At 66.7% G+C, this 15,990-nt stretch overlaps 2 protein-coding genes across 6 annotated transcripts; one reads left to right on the top strand and one right to left on the bottom strand.

Annotated features, from left to right (window-relative positions):
- Positions 1–182: 182 nt before the first annotated feature.
- PPP1R1A (protein phosphatase 1 regulatory inhibitor subunit 1A) lies at positions 183–5,465 on the bottom strand. 2 transcript variants are annotated; one of them, XM_064734978.1, is made up of 7 exons: positions 5,348–5,465; positions 2,202–2,262; positions 1,660–1,697; positions 1,499–1,562; positions 986–1,135; positions 712–884; positions 183–250 (listed from the first exon to the last, which is right to left on the bottom strand). In XM_064734978.1, the coding sequence occupies exons 1-6, from the start codon at positions 5,426–5,428 to the stop codon at positions 712–714; spliced, it is 567 nt and encodes a 188-aa protein (XP_064591048.1). In that variant the 5' UTR covers positions 5,429–5,465; the 3' UTR covers positions 183–250. The 2 variants fall into 2 exon arrangements, with proteins under 2 accessions (XP_064591048.1, XP_064591049.1); XM_064734979.1 differs by having other exon boundaries at positions 986–1,097.
- A 1,028-nt stretch (positions 5,466–6,493) lies between these two features.
- TESPA1 (thymocyte expressed, positive selection associated 1) lies at positions 6,494–13,785 on the top strand. Of its 4 annotated transcripts, XM_064734965.1 has the most exons (10): positions 6,494–7,920; positions 8,449–8,572; positions 9,511–9,641; positions 10,573–10,785; positions 10,911–10,953; positions 11,280–11,381; positions 11,535–11,749; positions 12,132–12,700; positions 13,028–13,142; positions 13,371–13,785. In XM_064734965.1, exons 4-10 carry the CDS (start codon positions 10,587–10,589, stop codon positions 13,433–13,435), a joined length of 1,308 nt encoding a protein of 435 aa, XP_064591035.1. In that variant the 5' UTR covers positions 6,494–7,920; positions 8,449–8,572; positions 9,511–9,641; positions 10,573–10,586; the 3' UTR covers positions 13,436–13,785. The 4 variants fall into 4 exon arrangements, with proteins under 4 accessions (XP_064591035.1, XP_064591034.1, XP_064591036.1 ...); XM_064734964.1 differs by lacking the exon at positions 6,494–7,920 and having other exon boundaries at positions 8,236–8,572; XM_064734966.1 differs by lacking the exons at positions 6,494–7,920; positions 9,511–9,641 and having other exon boundaries at positions 8,236–8,572.
- Positions 13,786–15,990: the final 2,205 nt, after the last annotated feature.

Here is a 15,990-nt window from a genome sequence, read left to right as displayed (position 1 = left end):
ATGGGGGGGGCACGCAGGGTGTCACTCAGTGTCCCCGGTGTCACCCAAGGGTGGCAGTGCGGGGTGGAGGGGGGGTGTGTGGCACGTGTCACCTGCCCTGAGGTCCCCAGGGGGAGGGGACCTGCCCGTGGGAATTAAATAAAATTAAATAAAATAAAATAAATAAAAAAATCCCAAAAGAATTCTGGGCGGCCCCAAAATCTTAGAAAACGGAATAAAAAAAATCTGCGCTGGCGTCCGGCGGCCACACCTGGGGACAAGGGACAGGGACAGCGCTGGGCACAGGGGAGGGGACACCCCTGTCACTGTGCCAGCAGGGCCACCTTGACCCTGGCACTGCCCCAGTGCCATCCCAGTGCCATCCCAGTGACATCCCAGTGACATCCCAGTGTCCACAGTACCATGTCCCAGTGCCCCTCCAGTGTCTCAGTCCAGTGTCCCCAGTGTCCCCAGTGCCCCAGCCCAGTGTCCCCAGTGTCCCCAGCACCCCCAGTGCCCCCGCCAGTGTCCCCACCCAGCACCCCCAGCACCCCCAATGTCCCAAATGCCCCCAATGCCCTCAATGTCCCCATGTGTCCCTCAAGTGTCCCCAGTGCCCCCATGTCCCCCAATGCCCCCAATGCCTCCAGTACCCATAATGTCCCCAGAGTCCCCCACAGCCCTCAACGCCCCCATTGTCCCCAGTGTGTCCCCAGTGTCCCCAGGCCGTACCTAGTGGCCGCTGCCCGCGCTGTCCCCAGGCTCTATATGGGTCCCGTCCTCAGCCCGGCTGCGCCGCACGGCCCCGGGGGTCCCGGCCCGAGGGGTCCCGGCCTGGGGGGTCCCAGCCTGGGGGGTCCCGGCCCGGGGTGTCCCCGCTTGGGGGGTCCCATCCCCGGGGGTCCCTGTGGGTGTCACAGCACAGGGGTGACCTTAGAGCCACTCGGTGCCCGTGCCCCCAGCCTGCCCCCAGTGCCCCCCCGTGCCCCCAGTGCCCCCCACTCACGGTGGCCGGGTGGGGCCGGGCCGGGGCTGTGCCGGTGCTCTGGCTCGGTGTCGCCGCCGCGGTGACAGCGGGCGGTGGCCGCCACCTCGTCGTCGTCGTCGCCGCCCTGCGCCTGCTTGCACAGGTGATGCTCCACCATCATCTGCAGCTCTGCCGGGCAGGGAGCGGCGCTGGGGGGGCGCGGGGGGGGCCCTGGTGACCGTCCCCACCCTCCCGGCGACACCGCCCGCGTGGCCTCGTGGTGGCCTCGTGGTGGCCGGGTCTGAGGCCAGCGTGGGGTGGGGACACCCAGCCACCCATAAACCACGGTGCTGGGGGGTGCCCTTGTGCCCCTAGCCCCACCTGTCCCCCGTGTCCTCTCGTGTCCACCCTGTGCCCCCCTTGTGTCCCCACCTGTGTCCCCTCATGTCCTCCTGTGTCCCCCCTGTGCCCCTCTCATGTCCCCCCCATGTCCCCCATGTCCCCCATGTCCCCCTGTGTCCCCCCCATGTCCCCCCCATTGTCCCCCTATACCTTTCATGGTGGGGGTGCTGCGGGACACTTTCTTCCTCTGCCGGGGGGACATGGCCAGGCCGGACTGGGGGGGGGGGACAAGAGGGCGGCTCAGGGGGGCTCTCCCCACTTTGGGGGGTCCCCTGGGGGTCCCCACAGCCCCCCCGGGCAGCGCCACCTACCTTCAGCAGGGGGTTGGGCAGCCGGTCCTCGTCGATCTCTGGGGGGGGCAGGAGGTCAATGAGGGGTGGGGGGGCTCATCCTGCACCCCCTGACGTCAATGAGGGTGGGGGGGCCCATCCTGCACCCCCCAATGTCCATCCAGCCCCTCTGGGGGTCTCTGTCCCCTGGGGGTGTCATGGGGACAGTGCCATCGCCCCCACCCCCCCCCATTGTCACAGAGATTGGGGTCCCACTCCCCATGAGTGGGGTTCCTGACATTGGGGGTGGTCCTGGAATGTGGGGAGGGGGCTGAGCATCATGTGGGGGTCACTGAGCATTTTTGAGGGGTCCTGAGAAGGCGAAGGGGTCCCTGAGTCATTAGGGTCCGAGGCATTAGGGGTCCCTGAGCATGTTGGGGTGTCCTGAACTATTTGGGTTTGAGTCTGTGGTCCCTGAGCATATTTGGAGTCCCTGAGTGTCATTAGGGGATCCCTGAGCAGTTTGGGGGGGTCCCTGTTTGGGCTGGGGCCGGGGGGGACGCGGGGACACCGCTGGGACCCACCTGGGGACGATTGGTCACTGCTCAGGACAAGGTTGGCCGGGGTCGGGCGGCGCCTCCGGATCTGGGGGGACACAAGAGCAAAGTGGGACCCCCGGACATGGAACTGGGACCCCCGGACAGGGAATTGGGACCCCCAGAGATGGAACTGGGACCCCCAGACTGGAACTGGGACCCCCAGACACAGAACTGGGACTACCAGACAGGGAACTGGGACCCCCAGCCAGGCCCCACTGGCCTTGAGCCCACCATGTCACTGTCCCAGGCTGTGCCCCCGTGCACCGTGCTAGGGCGGTGGTGGCCTGTGCCCACCATGCACTGTCCCCAGGGCAGTGGTGGCCCTGTGCCCACCATGTCACTGTCCCCAGGGCAGTGGTGGCCCTGTGCCCGCCGTGTCACTGTGCCCAGGGCGGTGTTGGCCCTGTGCCCACCATGTCACTGTCCCCAGGGCAGTGGTGGCCCTGTGCCCGCCGTGTCACCGTGCCCAGGGCGGTGGCGGCCCCGTGGGGACAGGAGCTGGACGGACACACGGACACACACGTGGCTTTTCCATCACGGAGCTAATTATACCCGGCGGCGGGAAGCGCGTGGGGACAGACACGGGGACAGACGTGGGGACAGACACGGGGACAGACACGGGGACAGACACGGGGACACCGGGCGGGCCCTGCCCTTCCTGTGCGGCCCTGCCCTTGCCCAAGGTCACCTGGAGCCGCTCCGGCCGCACGGCCGCTGCCCTTTGGTGGCCGCGGTGGGGACAGCGGGGCCGTGGGGACAGTGGGGACAATGGGGACGGCAGTGGTGACAGTGGGGACAGCGGTGGTGACAATGGGGACAGGCTGACCCCGCGCCCCCTTTCCCCGCTGACCCAGTAACTGAGCGCCTCCCACACGCGGGTTTCCCAGCGAGGATTCCCTAATGAGGCGGGCTGCCTAATGAGATGCTGATGAGATGCTAATGAGGCGGGCGAGCGGCCGGGAGCCCCCCCCCGCCCCTCCCGGCCCCTGCCCCCCCGGCCCCAGCGCATCCTCCCGTGCCGGCCCCGTTGCCATGGAAACGCGGCTGGATGTGAACCGGGATTAACGGGAACCGGGAATCGCCGCCGACCCCCCCAATTCGGGATCGGGATCCCCTCAGCCCCCCGCGATGGGGCTGGGCGGGTTTGGGGTCTCCCCCAGCCCCCGCAGCTCCGGGAGGGACCCCGAGAAGCCGCGACCCCCCCCGGGACACCGCAGCCCCTCCGGAGCCTCCCGACGGTGCGGGGCGAGGCCGAGCCCCCCCCGTGCGACCCCCGGGGCGGGGATGGGGAGGGGACAGCGGTGGCACCTGCTCAAGGTGACCCGGGTGGGGCCGGGACCCCCGGCTGAGCCCCCCGCCCTCATTCCGGGGGGATCCCGGGGCGGGGATGCGCTGGTCCTACCCCCCCCTCCGCTTCCTCCCTCCTCCTCCTCCTCCTCCATCCCCCATCCCTCCTCCATCCCTCCATCCCCGCTCCCTCCCGCCGCTATTTTTAGATCAATCTCCAGCATCGATTAAGGAGCGCGGCGGATCCGGGGGCGGCCGGGACGGGGCCGATACCGGGAGAGGGCACCGGGAAGCAGGAGCGGGCACCCGGAGCGGGCACCGGGAGCGGGCACAGGGTGGTACCGGGAGGGGCCCGGCCCGGATCGGATCGGCTCGGCTCGAATCGGCACGGCCGGGCAAAACCCCCCCGGGATGGTCCTCGAGGCCTCGGGGGGACTTGGGGACACGGGCAGAGGGGCAGGACAAAGGCCTGGGCTGGGCCTGGCAGCCAGGGGGGCAAATAAGGGGCAAATAGGGGGGAAAACAGGGGGCAAACAGGGGGCAAACAGGGGGCAAACAGGGGGGCAAATAAGGGGGCAAATAAGGGGAAAACGGGGGGCATCCAGGGTGGCAAACAGGGGGCAAACAGGGGGGCAAATAAGGGGGAAAATGGGGGGAAACAGGGGGGAGAACAAGAGGGGAACACGGGGGGCTCGGCTGGGAGGGGGGTCAGGGGCTGCCGGACCTGGGGGGGGGGACACGGGGGGCACAAGGTCCTTGGGGAGGGTGGGGTTGGGCGGATTCGGGGACGACCCCGCAGGACAAGGGGACACCGTGGTGACACCCGGAGAGGGTGGCACAGCCGAGCCCCCCTCACTGCGAGGGGCACCCCAGAAAGAGGAGCAGGGAGGGGACATCGTTGGTGTCACCTGCTGCCACCGCACGGGGCCGGGGTCACCCCCACCCACCCCTGAGAGGCGCCGGGTGAGACCCCCGGGAGGGGAAACTGAGGCAGGGCAGGGCAGGGGGTACCCGGGGCTGGGCAGTGCCCGAGGGGATGGGGACGGCACTGGGGGTGCCCCTTGATGGGTGCTGGGGGGCTCGTGCCCCCTCCCCGCTCTCCCTTTCCCTCCTGGGGACCCCCAAACTCTTCCCCTCCGTTCTGGGGACCCCCAACTCTCCCCCTCGCTCCTGGGGACCCCACGCTGCTGCCCCCGAGCCGGGTGGTGCCCCCACATGGGCACATTCGGTGACATCGCCCCCTCTCCATTGGCACCGGGGGGCTCCTGGACCCCACCCCCAGGACCCCCGGCTGGGGGGACACGGCAGGGACCCCCCCTCTTCTCCTCACCCCCTTCAACTCCCCGCGGGCGATGTGGGGCCGAGGGGTCCTCTCTGACCCCCGGGGAGGTGGCAGGAGGGGCTGGGGGTGCCCGGGGGTCCCCGGCCGTGTCCCCGCGGGGTCACCCCGAGCTCGGGGCCGTGCTGGGACCGACTCTGACCGGAGCAGCGCCCGGGGGTCCCGGGGGGTCCCGGTGGCGTCGCGCAGAGCGGGCACATGGCCCTGGCACCGTCCCCCCCGCCCCACGGCCCCGCGGGGCTCCGGGGACAGCGGCGGGTGGCCCCGGCCCCGGGGGCCGCTCCCTCGTGTCGCCGCTGTCCCCGCGTCACCCCCGGCCTGGCGATGCCACCCCCGGCCGGGCCGTGACCCCCGGAGCCTCCCGGAGCCCCCCGGAGCCCCTCGGAGCCCCCCCGGCTCGCTGCTCTGCGCGGCCCCGCGGCCTCCCCGGCTCCCCCCTGCTCCCCCCGGTGTCCCCCCGGTGTCCCCCCGGTGTCCCCGCGGTGTCCCCGCGGTGTCCCCGCACCTGCTCGGCCGCCTCCGGGTCCAGGTGCGGCTCCAGCAGCGGGACCGTGAACTGGATCTTGCGGGGGCTGTTGGGCTCCATCGCGGGCGCGGCGGCTCCGGCGGCTCCGGCGGCTCCGAGCGGCCCCGCCCCAGCCCCGCCCCGGCCACGCCCCGGCCACGCCCCGAGGAGGCCACGCCTCGCCCCGGGCCCCTCGCGCGGGACACGGGGATGGACAACGGGACAGAGCGTGGGACACGGGGATAGAGGGTGGGACACGGGGACAGACATAGGGACAGACATAGGACACACGGACAGACGCAGAGACACGGGGAGACAGGCACAGGGACAGACACAGGGACACAGGGACAGACACAGGGACAGACACAGGGACAGACACATGGACATGAGGAGAGACAGAGGGACATGAGGAGGGACACACGGACAGAGTCAGGAGAGTGGGACAGACACAGGGACACGGGGACAGGCACAGGGATGCACAGACAGACATGGGGACAGACACAGGGACAGACACAGGGACACAGGGGGAGACACAGGGACACATGGACAGACATAGGGACACGGGGACAGACAGACACAGGGACAGATACAGGGACATGGGGACAGACACAGGGACAGACTCAGGGACGAGGTGGCAGACACACAGATGGACCCTGGGGCGCAGGGACAGACAAACAAACACAAGGACAGACTCGGGGACACTGGGACAGACATGGGTGCATGAGGACGGACAGACAGGCCCTGGGACAGACACACAGACTGTGGGAGGGACATGGGACAAGGACAGGATCCCTGTCCCAGCACCAGGACACGGGGACAAGGCCAGCGCTTTGGGACTGTCCCAGCAGAGCCCGGACACCCCGAAAAAACCCCTAAAAGGCCAATTTAGGACTGGGACGGGGGCACAGGGTGGGCTTGGGGTGTCCCCAGTCCTCTGTCCTGGGGGTGCTGTGTCCCCACAGCCTCATGTCCTCCCCCCCAAGTGACACCCCCAGGGCTTTCGGGGCATGAGGCTGGGGGGTTGTGGGGCCGGGGGGGTTGTGGGGCTGGGGGGTTGTGAGTTCGGGGCTGGGGGGGTTCGGGGCAGGGGGGTTCGGTTCCTGGGGGTTTCGGGGCAGGGGGGTTCCGGGTTCGGTTCCTGGGGGTTTCGGGACCGGGGGGGGTTGTGAGTTCGGGTCCGGGGGTGTTTCGGGCCCGGCGCCCCCCCGGCGCAGCCCTGAGCGCGTGTCCCATCACTTATTCATGGAGCCGGAGCCCGGGCGGCTGCCGGGATCCGCCGGCAGGAATCCGCTAAGTAGGTCAGGCGGGGGGGGCGACCGGGGGGGCCGCCCGAGCCCTGCCGTGCCCCCCCCCGCCAGCACCGGGGGTCCCGGGGGGGCACCGGGGCAGCGATGGCATCCCCCGGGTGCCGGGGGTCCGATAAAGGTGATGCTGGTTTGGGGAGGGGGGAGGCAGATGAACCCCCCCCACAAAGTCCGGCGTGACGCCCCCAGCCCCATCCGGGGGCTCATGGGGAATTTTGGGTGGGAGAGACCCCCAGGACCCCCCCTCAGCCCCCCTGAGGGAACGGGAATGGGGTGAGGGGGTACCGGGGGGGTTGTGCTGAACCGGGACCCCCCCGCGGCTGCCAATGGCCACGCCCTGGTGGCACCGCGGGTCCCTCGGCCGTGCTTGGGTGACAGCCTTGGGGACACCCTTGGGACACCATTGGGACACCCTCGGGACACCCTCGGGACATCCCTGGGGGCATCCTTTGGGACATCATTGGGGCACCTTTAGGGACATCCTTGGGGGCATCCTTGGGATCCCCTTGGGACATTCTTGGGGACATTCTTGGGGCCAGCCGTGTGTGGGATGTGACAGCGGGGACAGGACGGGGCCGTTCTCCCGCTCCCAGGGGCTGGTGAGGGGCGAGGCCGGAGGGATCTGTCCAGGGTGGTGTCTGTCCTTCCTGGGGCATCTGTCCATCCTTCCCCAGGATGTGTCTGTCCGTCCTGGGGACATGTCTGTCCTTCCTGGGCCATCTGTCCATCCTTCCAGGGCTATTCCCATTCTCCCCAGAAATATTCCCATCCTTCCCAGAGGCATTGCTGTCCTTCCAGGCTTCTTTTCATCCTCCCGGAGCTCTTCCCATCCTTCCCAGGAATATTCCCGTCCCCACCCCGGGGTTATTCCCGTCCTCCCCGGGGTTATTCCTGTTCTCCCAGGGTTATTCCTGTTCTCCCAGGGTTATTCCCGTTCTCTCCAGGGTTATTCCCGTTCTCTCCAGGGTTATTCCCGTTCTCCCCAGGGATGTTCCCGTCCCCTCCCCGGTTCCTCCCCCCGTTCCCCGGCCCGGGCTGAAGGATCGCTTAATTCGGGGCTTTATCCACTTTAAACACTCCCGGGCTAAAAATATCCCGAGGCGCGGGCGCGGCGCTGCCGGCCCGGAGCTGCTGGAGCTGCTTTGCCTTTTTTGACGGGATCGGGATCGGGATCGCGGCTGGGGCAGCGCTCGGGTCACCGTCACTGTCACCGTCACTGTCACGGGTGGCACCCGAGCCTCGGGGACACGGCCCTGGGGACCGACAGAGGTACTGGGGTGTGCGGGTGCTGGGGATTCCTGAGCCTGGGAATTCCAGATTCTGGGGATTCCAGATCCTGGAGATTCCTGATCCTGGGGATTCCAGATCCTGGAGATTCCTGATCCTGGGGATTCCAGATCTTGGGGATTCCAAATCCTGGGGTTTCCAAATCCTGGGGATTCCAGATCCTGGGAATTCCTGATCCTGGGGATTCCAAATCCTTGGGATTCCTGATCCTGGGGATTCCAAATCCTGGGGTTTCCAGAGCCTGGGGATTCCAGATCCTGGGGATTCCAGATTCTGGAGATTCCAGATCCTGGGGATTCCAAATTCTGGGAATTCCAGATCCGGGGAATTCCTGATCCTGGGAATTCCAGATCCTGGGAATTCTAGAGCCTGGGGATTCCAGATCCTGGGGATTCCTGATCCTGGGGATTCCAAATCCTGAGGATTCCAGTTCCTGGAGATTCTAGATTCTGGGGGATCCAACTCTTGGGGTCCCCAAATCCTAGGAATTCCAACTCCTGGGAATTTCAGCTCCAGGGAATTCCAGCTCCTGGAGATCCCAGCTTGTTGAGATTCCAGCTCCTGGCAATTCCAGCTCCTTGGGGACCCGTTGGAATGGAAGAGGGGCCAGGGCTGGCGCCTCAGTGGCCGTGAGGTGAGTGCTGTCCCCCCTCTGGGGGTGTCCCTGTCACCCTGTGCTGTCCCCACGCTGGGGGTGTCCCTGTCACCCTGTGCTGTCCCCACGCTGGGGGTGTCCCTGTCACCCTGTGCTGTCCCCCCTCTGGGGGTGTCCCTGTCACCCTGTGCTGCCCCCCTTGGAAAACAACTGCCAGGGAGAGCCCCTCCTTGTCACCCCCCAAACCCAGGGTGGCTTCACCATCACCCCCTTCCCTTGGGAAGCTTGGGGACCCTTTGGGACAATGAGGGACCTTTTGGGAATATTGGGGACATCTTGGGAAGGTCGGGGACCCTAAAGGAAGGTTGAGGACCATTTGGGAAAATTTATGACCCTTTGGGAAAGTTGGGGACACCTTGAGACAATCAGGGACTCTTTGGGAATATTGGGGATATCTTGGGAGGGTTGGGGATCCTTTGGGAAGGTTTGGGACCCTTCAGGAAGATCAGGGACCCTTTGGGAGGGTTGGGGACACCTTGGGACAATCAGGAACCCTTCGGGAGGGTTGGGGACACCTTGGGACAATCAGGGACCCTTTAGGAAGGTTGGGGACACCTTGGGAGGGTTGGGGACCCTTTGGGAAGATCAGGGACGCTTTGGGAAGATCAGGGACCCTTTGGGAAGGTTGGGGACACCTTGAGACAATCAGGGACTCTTTGGGAAGATGTGGGACATCTTGGGAGGGTTGGGGACACTTTGAGAAGGTTGGGGACACCTTGGGACAATCAGGGACACCTTGGGACAATCAGGGACACTTTGGGAACACCAGAGACCCCTTGGGAGGGCCAGGGACCCCTCGGGTGGTGCCAGGGGGTGCCCGGGCTGCCCTCAGGAGCTTTTCCCGCGGCGCTGGCGGATGTGGGGCGACGTTTGAGATCTGGGCTGCTGATTTTTTTTTTTTAATTTCCTCTTCCAAGCCGATGAGTTTCCTCCCGCTGCGCTGACGACGGATGGGGGCCGGGCGGGGCGCGGGGGGGGCAGGAGGAGGCGGCGGCTGCCCACGGGGCCTGGAGGGGCACAGGGAGCTGCCCACGCACCCCTGGAAAGGGTCAGTGCTGAGGGGGCTGGGATTGGGGGATTTGGGGTTTGGGATTTGGGATTTAGGGTTTGGGAGGGGCACAGGGAGCTGCCCATGCACCCCCGAAAAGGGTCAGTGCTGAGGGGTTTGGGATATTTGGGGATTTGGGGATTGGGGATTTGGGGATTTGGGATGGGGGAGAGCTGCCCACCCACCCCTGGAAAGGGTCAGTGCTGAGGGGTTTGGGATATTGGGCGTTTGGGGATTCTGGGTTTGGGGATTTGGGATTTGGGGATTTGGGATTTGGGATTTGGGATGGGGGAGAGCTGCCCACCCACCCCTGGAAAGGGTCAGTGCTGAGGGGTTTGGGATATTGGGGATTTGGGATTGGGGATTTGGGATTTGGGTATTTGGGATGGGGAGAGCTGCCCACCCACCCCTGGAGCTGGTCAGTGTGAGGGGTCTGGGATTGGGGGATTTGGGGATTGGGGATTTGGAAACGGGGGGAGAGCTGCCCACCCACCCCCGGAGCCGGTCAGTGTGAGGGGTCTGGGATACTGGGGGATTGGGGATTTGGGGATTGGAGATTTGGGGATTTGGGATGGGGAGAGCTGCCCACCCACCCCTGGAGCTGGTCAGTGTGAGGGGTCTGGGATTGGGGGATTTGGGGATTGGGGATTTGGAAATGAGGGGAGAGTTGCCCGCCCACCCCCGGAGCCTGTCAGTGCTTAGGGGTCTGGGATACTGGGGGATTGGGGATTTGGGGATTGAGAATTTGGGGATTTGGGATTGGGGATTTGGGAATTTGGGATTTGGGGAGTTGCCCACCCACTGCCCCAAGCCCACCCTGGAATGCCCCAAGCCCACCCTTGAATGCTCCGAGCCCACCCTGCCCCTGCCCGTGGAACCCCCGGTGTCTCCCCCCTCACCCCCGGTCCCTCACATCCCTCCCGCCCCCCAGGGACACCCCCGGCCATGGAGGGACCCTCGGTGCTCGGGCCCTGCTCGTGGCAGAGGCGCCGCGCGTGGGCCCGGCACAGCCGGGGCTGCCGCAGCCCCGAGGGCGAGCGGGACCAGGAGGAGGAGGAGGAGGAGGAGGAGGAGGAAGAAGAGGAGCCGGAGGAGGCCGCTGTCCCCTGGGAGCCAGCAGAGCCGGACCGCGATGTCCTGGAAGGTCAGGGTCAGCCAGGGGGGCGGGGGGATCTCGGGGTGGGTCCCCTCATGGCCTTTGTGTCCCCTCCCTGTGTCCCCTCCCTGTGTCCCCTCCCTGTGTCCCCTCACTGCTCTGTGTCCCCCCAGGACGTCTCTGCTGCAGGGTCCGGACGTGGCTGCAGGACTGCGGGTGAGGGGGGACACCAGGGGGTCACTGGGGGTCACTGGGGGTCACAACTCCCACCCTGGGTATTTGGGGAGGGGGCGAGGCTCTGGCTTGGAGCTGCACATGGCGGGGGTGGGACAGTGATGTGTGGCCACACCGCGATGTCCCCAGGGCTGTGGGGTGGTGGCACCTTCCCCCAGCACCGCCTTGGGGGTCTCACGGGGGTCTGGGGTCCCTGTGGTTGGGGATGTGCTGAGGAGACCCAAAAACGAGTGCAGACCCCGTGTCCCCTCCAGTGTCCCCTCCAGTGTCCCCTCCAGTGTCCCCTCCAGTGTCCCCTTCCCGCACAGGGCTCTGCAGGACCGGCACCTGAGCCCTGGTGACAGCCCGGCCTCCAGTGTCCCCTCCGGTGTCCTCTCCGGTGTCCCCTCCGGTGTCCCCAGCAGCTCCAGGTAGGGTCGGGGCTCTTGGGGGATCGATGCCACCCCGGTGTCGCCACTCGGGGAATCGGTGCCACCCCGGTGTCCCTCTTGTGGGGGATCGCTGTCCCCCCGGTGTCCCCTGGCGGGGCTGAGGCGGCGCTGTCGCTGTCCCCTCTCCCGCAGCGTGGCCGCGGTGCTGGCCTGGTGGCACTCGCAGTCGGACGCCGAGGAGATCCTGCTCGCCCTGGGCTTCGTGGGCAGCGAGCCGGGGGCGGCGTCGCGGGTCCCCCCCCGCTTCTTCTCGGGCCCGTCCCGCGCCAGCGGCATCGACCTCGGGCTCTTCCTGCGGGCCCAGGCGCGGCGCCTGCAGCTGGAGGATCCGTGCCTGCAGCTGGCCAGTGCGTGACACGCTGTCCCCAATGTCCCCAATGTCCCCAATGTCCCTGCCAGCGGCCCTTGGAAGGGGGTGGGAGATGCTCGCGTGCCTCAGTTTCCCCGGGCGGGAATTGGGGATCACCTCGAACCCCTTGAGCTGTGCGCCAGCTGCTGCTATCAGCAGTGGGAAATGGCTGCCGTGCCTCAGTTTCCTCGGGCAGGAATTGGGGATCCCCCCGAGCCCCCCGAGCTGTGCACCAGCTGCTCCTATCGAGGTGGGAAATCGCTGCGGTGCCTCAGTTTCCCCAGGGGGGAGCTGTGGGGACCCTCCCAGTACCTCCCCCTTTGCCCTCCGAGCCCCCTGACCCCCGATGTCGCCCCCTGAGCCCCCGATGTCGCCCCCAGGTCGTTTCCAGCAGTTCCAGGCCCTGGCCGCCACCGCCGAAGCCTTCTTCTGCCTCTACTCCCACGTGTCGCGGACCCCCCTGCAGCGCATCGCCCCCGCCCGGCCCTGTCGCGACATCCCCGACAGCCCCGGGAGGCGCCTGAAGCGCGCGGTGTCCTCGCTGTGCCTCTACACGGGGAGGGGACACAGCGGTGACACCCCCCGAGGGGCGACCCCCGGCGCGGGCGGGACCCCCGAGGGCTGCCCGGGGGACGGTGACACGGACACGGTGTCCCCGAGGCCGCCCCGTGCGGGGACAGCTTGGGGACACCCCGAGCGCTGCTGTCCCCACGGCCGGGGGCTCTGGGGGCATGGAGGGGACACAGGGGACCCTCGGGGCGATGTCACCGTGTCCTGCAGGGTGGCGGTCACTGCCCAGAGACCCCCGGGGCTGCGACCCCCGGGCCAGCCCGGCCTCGGCTCTCGGTGCCACCCGGGGGACACCGCGAAGGCCGGGGGACACCGCGCTGGGAGGGTCCCCGAGCCCCCCCAGCCAGGAGGAGCGGCCGAGTCCTTCGAGCTGGAGGAGGTGAGGAAGAGGAGGATGAGGAGGAGGATGAGGATGAGGATGAGGATGAGGATGGTGGGAGGAGGCAGGCCCCCCCGGCCGGCGCGGGGAAGGAGCTGGAGCGGGAAATGTCCCCGGAGCCTCTCAGGCTTTTAAGGTTTAAATGATTCAGAGCCGGGGCGGAGCCGGGCCCGGGGGGGGCCGGGGGGGCAGCGGGGTCACCTCCCCCCCCCCCGCGAGCACGGCACGCACAGGCCTTGGCGGGTCACGCGTGGGGACACGAGGAGGGGCCACTGTCACCTTTGTCACGGCAGCGGTGACAGCTGAGCCCCGCAGCCACCCCCGCAGGTGCTGAGCGAGGAGGAGGAGGATGACGGTGATGACGAGGATGACGATGATGATGAGGATGATGATGATGATGATCCCGAGGGAGCCACCCGGTCCCCCCATCCCTTTATCAGGAGTGAGTTGGGGTCTTCCCCACCCTCCTGGGGGGCATGGGCTGCCCGGTGCCAGCGTGTCCCCACCGTGTCCCCATCGTGTCCCTGCCATGTCCCCCAGTGTCCCCGCCCTATCCCTGCCCTGTCCCCTCCATGTCCCCCCCGTGTCCCCACTGTGTCCCCATTGTGTCCCTGCCCTGTCCCCACCGTGTCCCCCCCATGTCCCCTCATGTCCCCCCCTGTCCCCGCAGGCTCGATGCTCCACGGGCGCTCGGACAGCAGCGGCTTCGGGGAGGAGCCGCTCCCGACTCTGTGACCCGAGGCCACCTCAGGAGGACGTGTGACCTCGCCCGGGCCTCCCACGGACGTTTTGGACACGCGTGTGACACGTGTGCGTGTGCAGTGTGCGTGTGTGTGTGTGCACGTGTGGGTGTTTGGCACACAAAAACCTCTGGATTCGGGATTTTGCCCCATTTTTTGTTCCTTCCTCATCCCCCAGCCCTGTGGCTCGGGGCCTGCAGTGGGGACATGTCCCCAGCCCTCGGGGATGTGTCCCCAACCCTCAGGGATGTGTCCCCAACCCTCGGGGACGTGTCCCCAGCCCTTGGGGACATCACTTGCACTTTGGTTGGTTGCACTAGAGGAGAGTGGGGACACAATAAAGACCCCCAAGGAATTGTGGTGGCTGTGTCCTTGCTGGGGGGGTGGGACCATCCCTGCCTGGGGACAGCTCCAGTGTCACCCCAAGAGCCACCACGGTCCCTTTGTCCCCAGGCTGTCGGAAGGACCCACCAGGGTCCCTTTGTCCCCGGGCTGTCTGGAAGGATCCACCAGGGTCCCTTGTCCCAGCTGTCGGAAGGACCACACGGTCCTTTGTCCCCGGGCTGTCGCTGTCCCCGCCCTGGCCGCCCCCGGGACCCTCGGTGTGCCAGGGCGGCCCCGGCTGCAGCTCCTGGGAAAGGGAAATCCCGGGAGCATCAACAGCCCCGGGGCTTCCCCATGGAGAGCGGCCAGGCCGGGATCAGCCGGGATTATCCCCAAGGCCCCTCTGGCACCGGGGCCGATCCCAAATACCGGGGGGAGGTTCCATCCCACCTGGGCTGCATCCCAAAACCGGGGCAGGACGGTCCTGTCCCACCTGGGCTGCCCCAGGATGGACCTGGCTGCTCTGGGATTAACCTGGGACAGTGTGTGGGACCCCAAACTGGTGCCAGCCCCATCCTGGCTCCCATTCCCTGTCCTGGCTCGGTCCGGCCCTGGCTCAGCCCAGAAATAAACCCGGGATTAGCTGGGAGAGCCTGGAGGGGCTGTGGACACATCTGGGAGAGCCTTGGTGGGCAGAGCTGAGCTCAGGGACCATCCCTGGGGACATCACCAACCCCTGGGGGTGCCACCAACCCCTGGTGGATGTCATCAACCCCTGGGGATGCCACCAACCCTTGGTGGATGTCATCAACCCCTGGGGATGACACCAACCCCTGGCAGATGTCACCAACCCCTGGGGGTGCCACCAACCCCTGGCAGATGTCACCAACCCCTGGTGGATGCCACCAACCCCTGGCAGATGTCACCAACCCCTAGCAGATGCCACCAACCCCTGGCAGATGTCACCAACCCCTGAGGATGCCACCCATCCTTGGGGGATGTCACCAATCTCTGGGACACCCAGGGCTGGTCCCATCCCACCCAGAACCAGGCTGGGACAGGGATGGCGTTGGGGACACGCTGGGACATCTTCCTCCTGCTCTCCATGGAGGGATCAGCAGCTCCAGCACATTTCATGGTCACCTCGGAGCCCGTGGTGCTTCCCAGGAGGGTTTTAGGGGGATTTTGGTGCCATTTAGGATTAATTAATCCGCTGGGATGGGGAACTTCTGGGTGCTGGAGCAGCACAAAGAGGTTCCTCTTGCCGTGAGGGCGTTTGGGGATTAATTAATTAATCCTCCCTGCTCCAGGATTGCAATTCCATGCTGGGGGCTCTGGCTCTGCCCCAAATCCCTGCCCGGGGCAGGGCTGGGCTCTCCTCGCCCTCCTGTTCCCACCGGGAATGAACGGGGCTCTCTGAGCCACCAGGAACAGGCAGGAAGGTGGCACAAATCCTCCCTCGGGCGCTGGCACGATGGAAAGCACCCAGGATCCATCCCCCGGCTCGGCAGCCAAGAGGAAGGATGCGGCCAAGCCGTGGGAGCCGCTTCCCACGGGAGCAGGAGCTGCTGGGGGGGCAGGGAGGGAGTGGGGGGAGCCGCCAGCAGGGCCCCGTGTCCTACATTCGGGGCTGCCTTTGGTGCAGGGTGCTCTCTGTTCCCGCTGGCACCACCACGTCCAGGCCCATCCAGCCCCGATTCCGTCCCCACGGGCACCATGTCCTGCCCCATGCCTGTCCACATCCAGCCCCAATTCCATCCCCAATTCCATCCCCATTCACACCCAGCCCCATCCATCCCCATCCCTATTCCACATCCATCCCCAGTTCCATCCCCTCTCCATCCCTGTTCCTGTCCACATCCAGCCCCAATTCCATCCCCAATTCTGTCCCCACGGGCACCACATCCTGCCCCATCCCTATCCACAGCCATCCCCTCTCCATCCCTGCTCCTGTCCACATCCATCCCCAATTCCATCCCCATCCACACTTATCCCTAATTCCATCCCCATTCCCAATCCCATCCCCATCCACATCCAGCCCCATCCTTACCTCCATCCCATCCTCCCAGTTCCATCCTCATTCATGTCCAGCCCCTCTCCATCCCCAGCCCCAACCCCATTCCCATTCCCATCCCTGATCCCATCCCCATTCCCACCCCATTTCCCCCCTCATCCCATTCCTCACCCCATTCCCACCCCACACCCACCTTGCAGGACCCGGACTCT

The sequence above is a fragment of the Zonotrichia leucophrys genome, chromosome 29 (genome assembly GCF_028769735.1).
Source record: "Zonotrichia leucophrys gambelii isolate GWCS_2022_RI chromosome 29, RI_Zleu_2.0, whole genome shotgun sequence".
Classification (NCBI taxonomy): domain Eukaryota; kingdom Metazoa; phylum Chordata; class Aves; order Passeriformes; family Passerellidae; genus Zonotrichia; species Zonotrichia leucophrys.
This window is presented reverse-complemented; position numbering and strand designations above follow the sequence as displayed.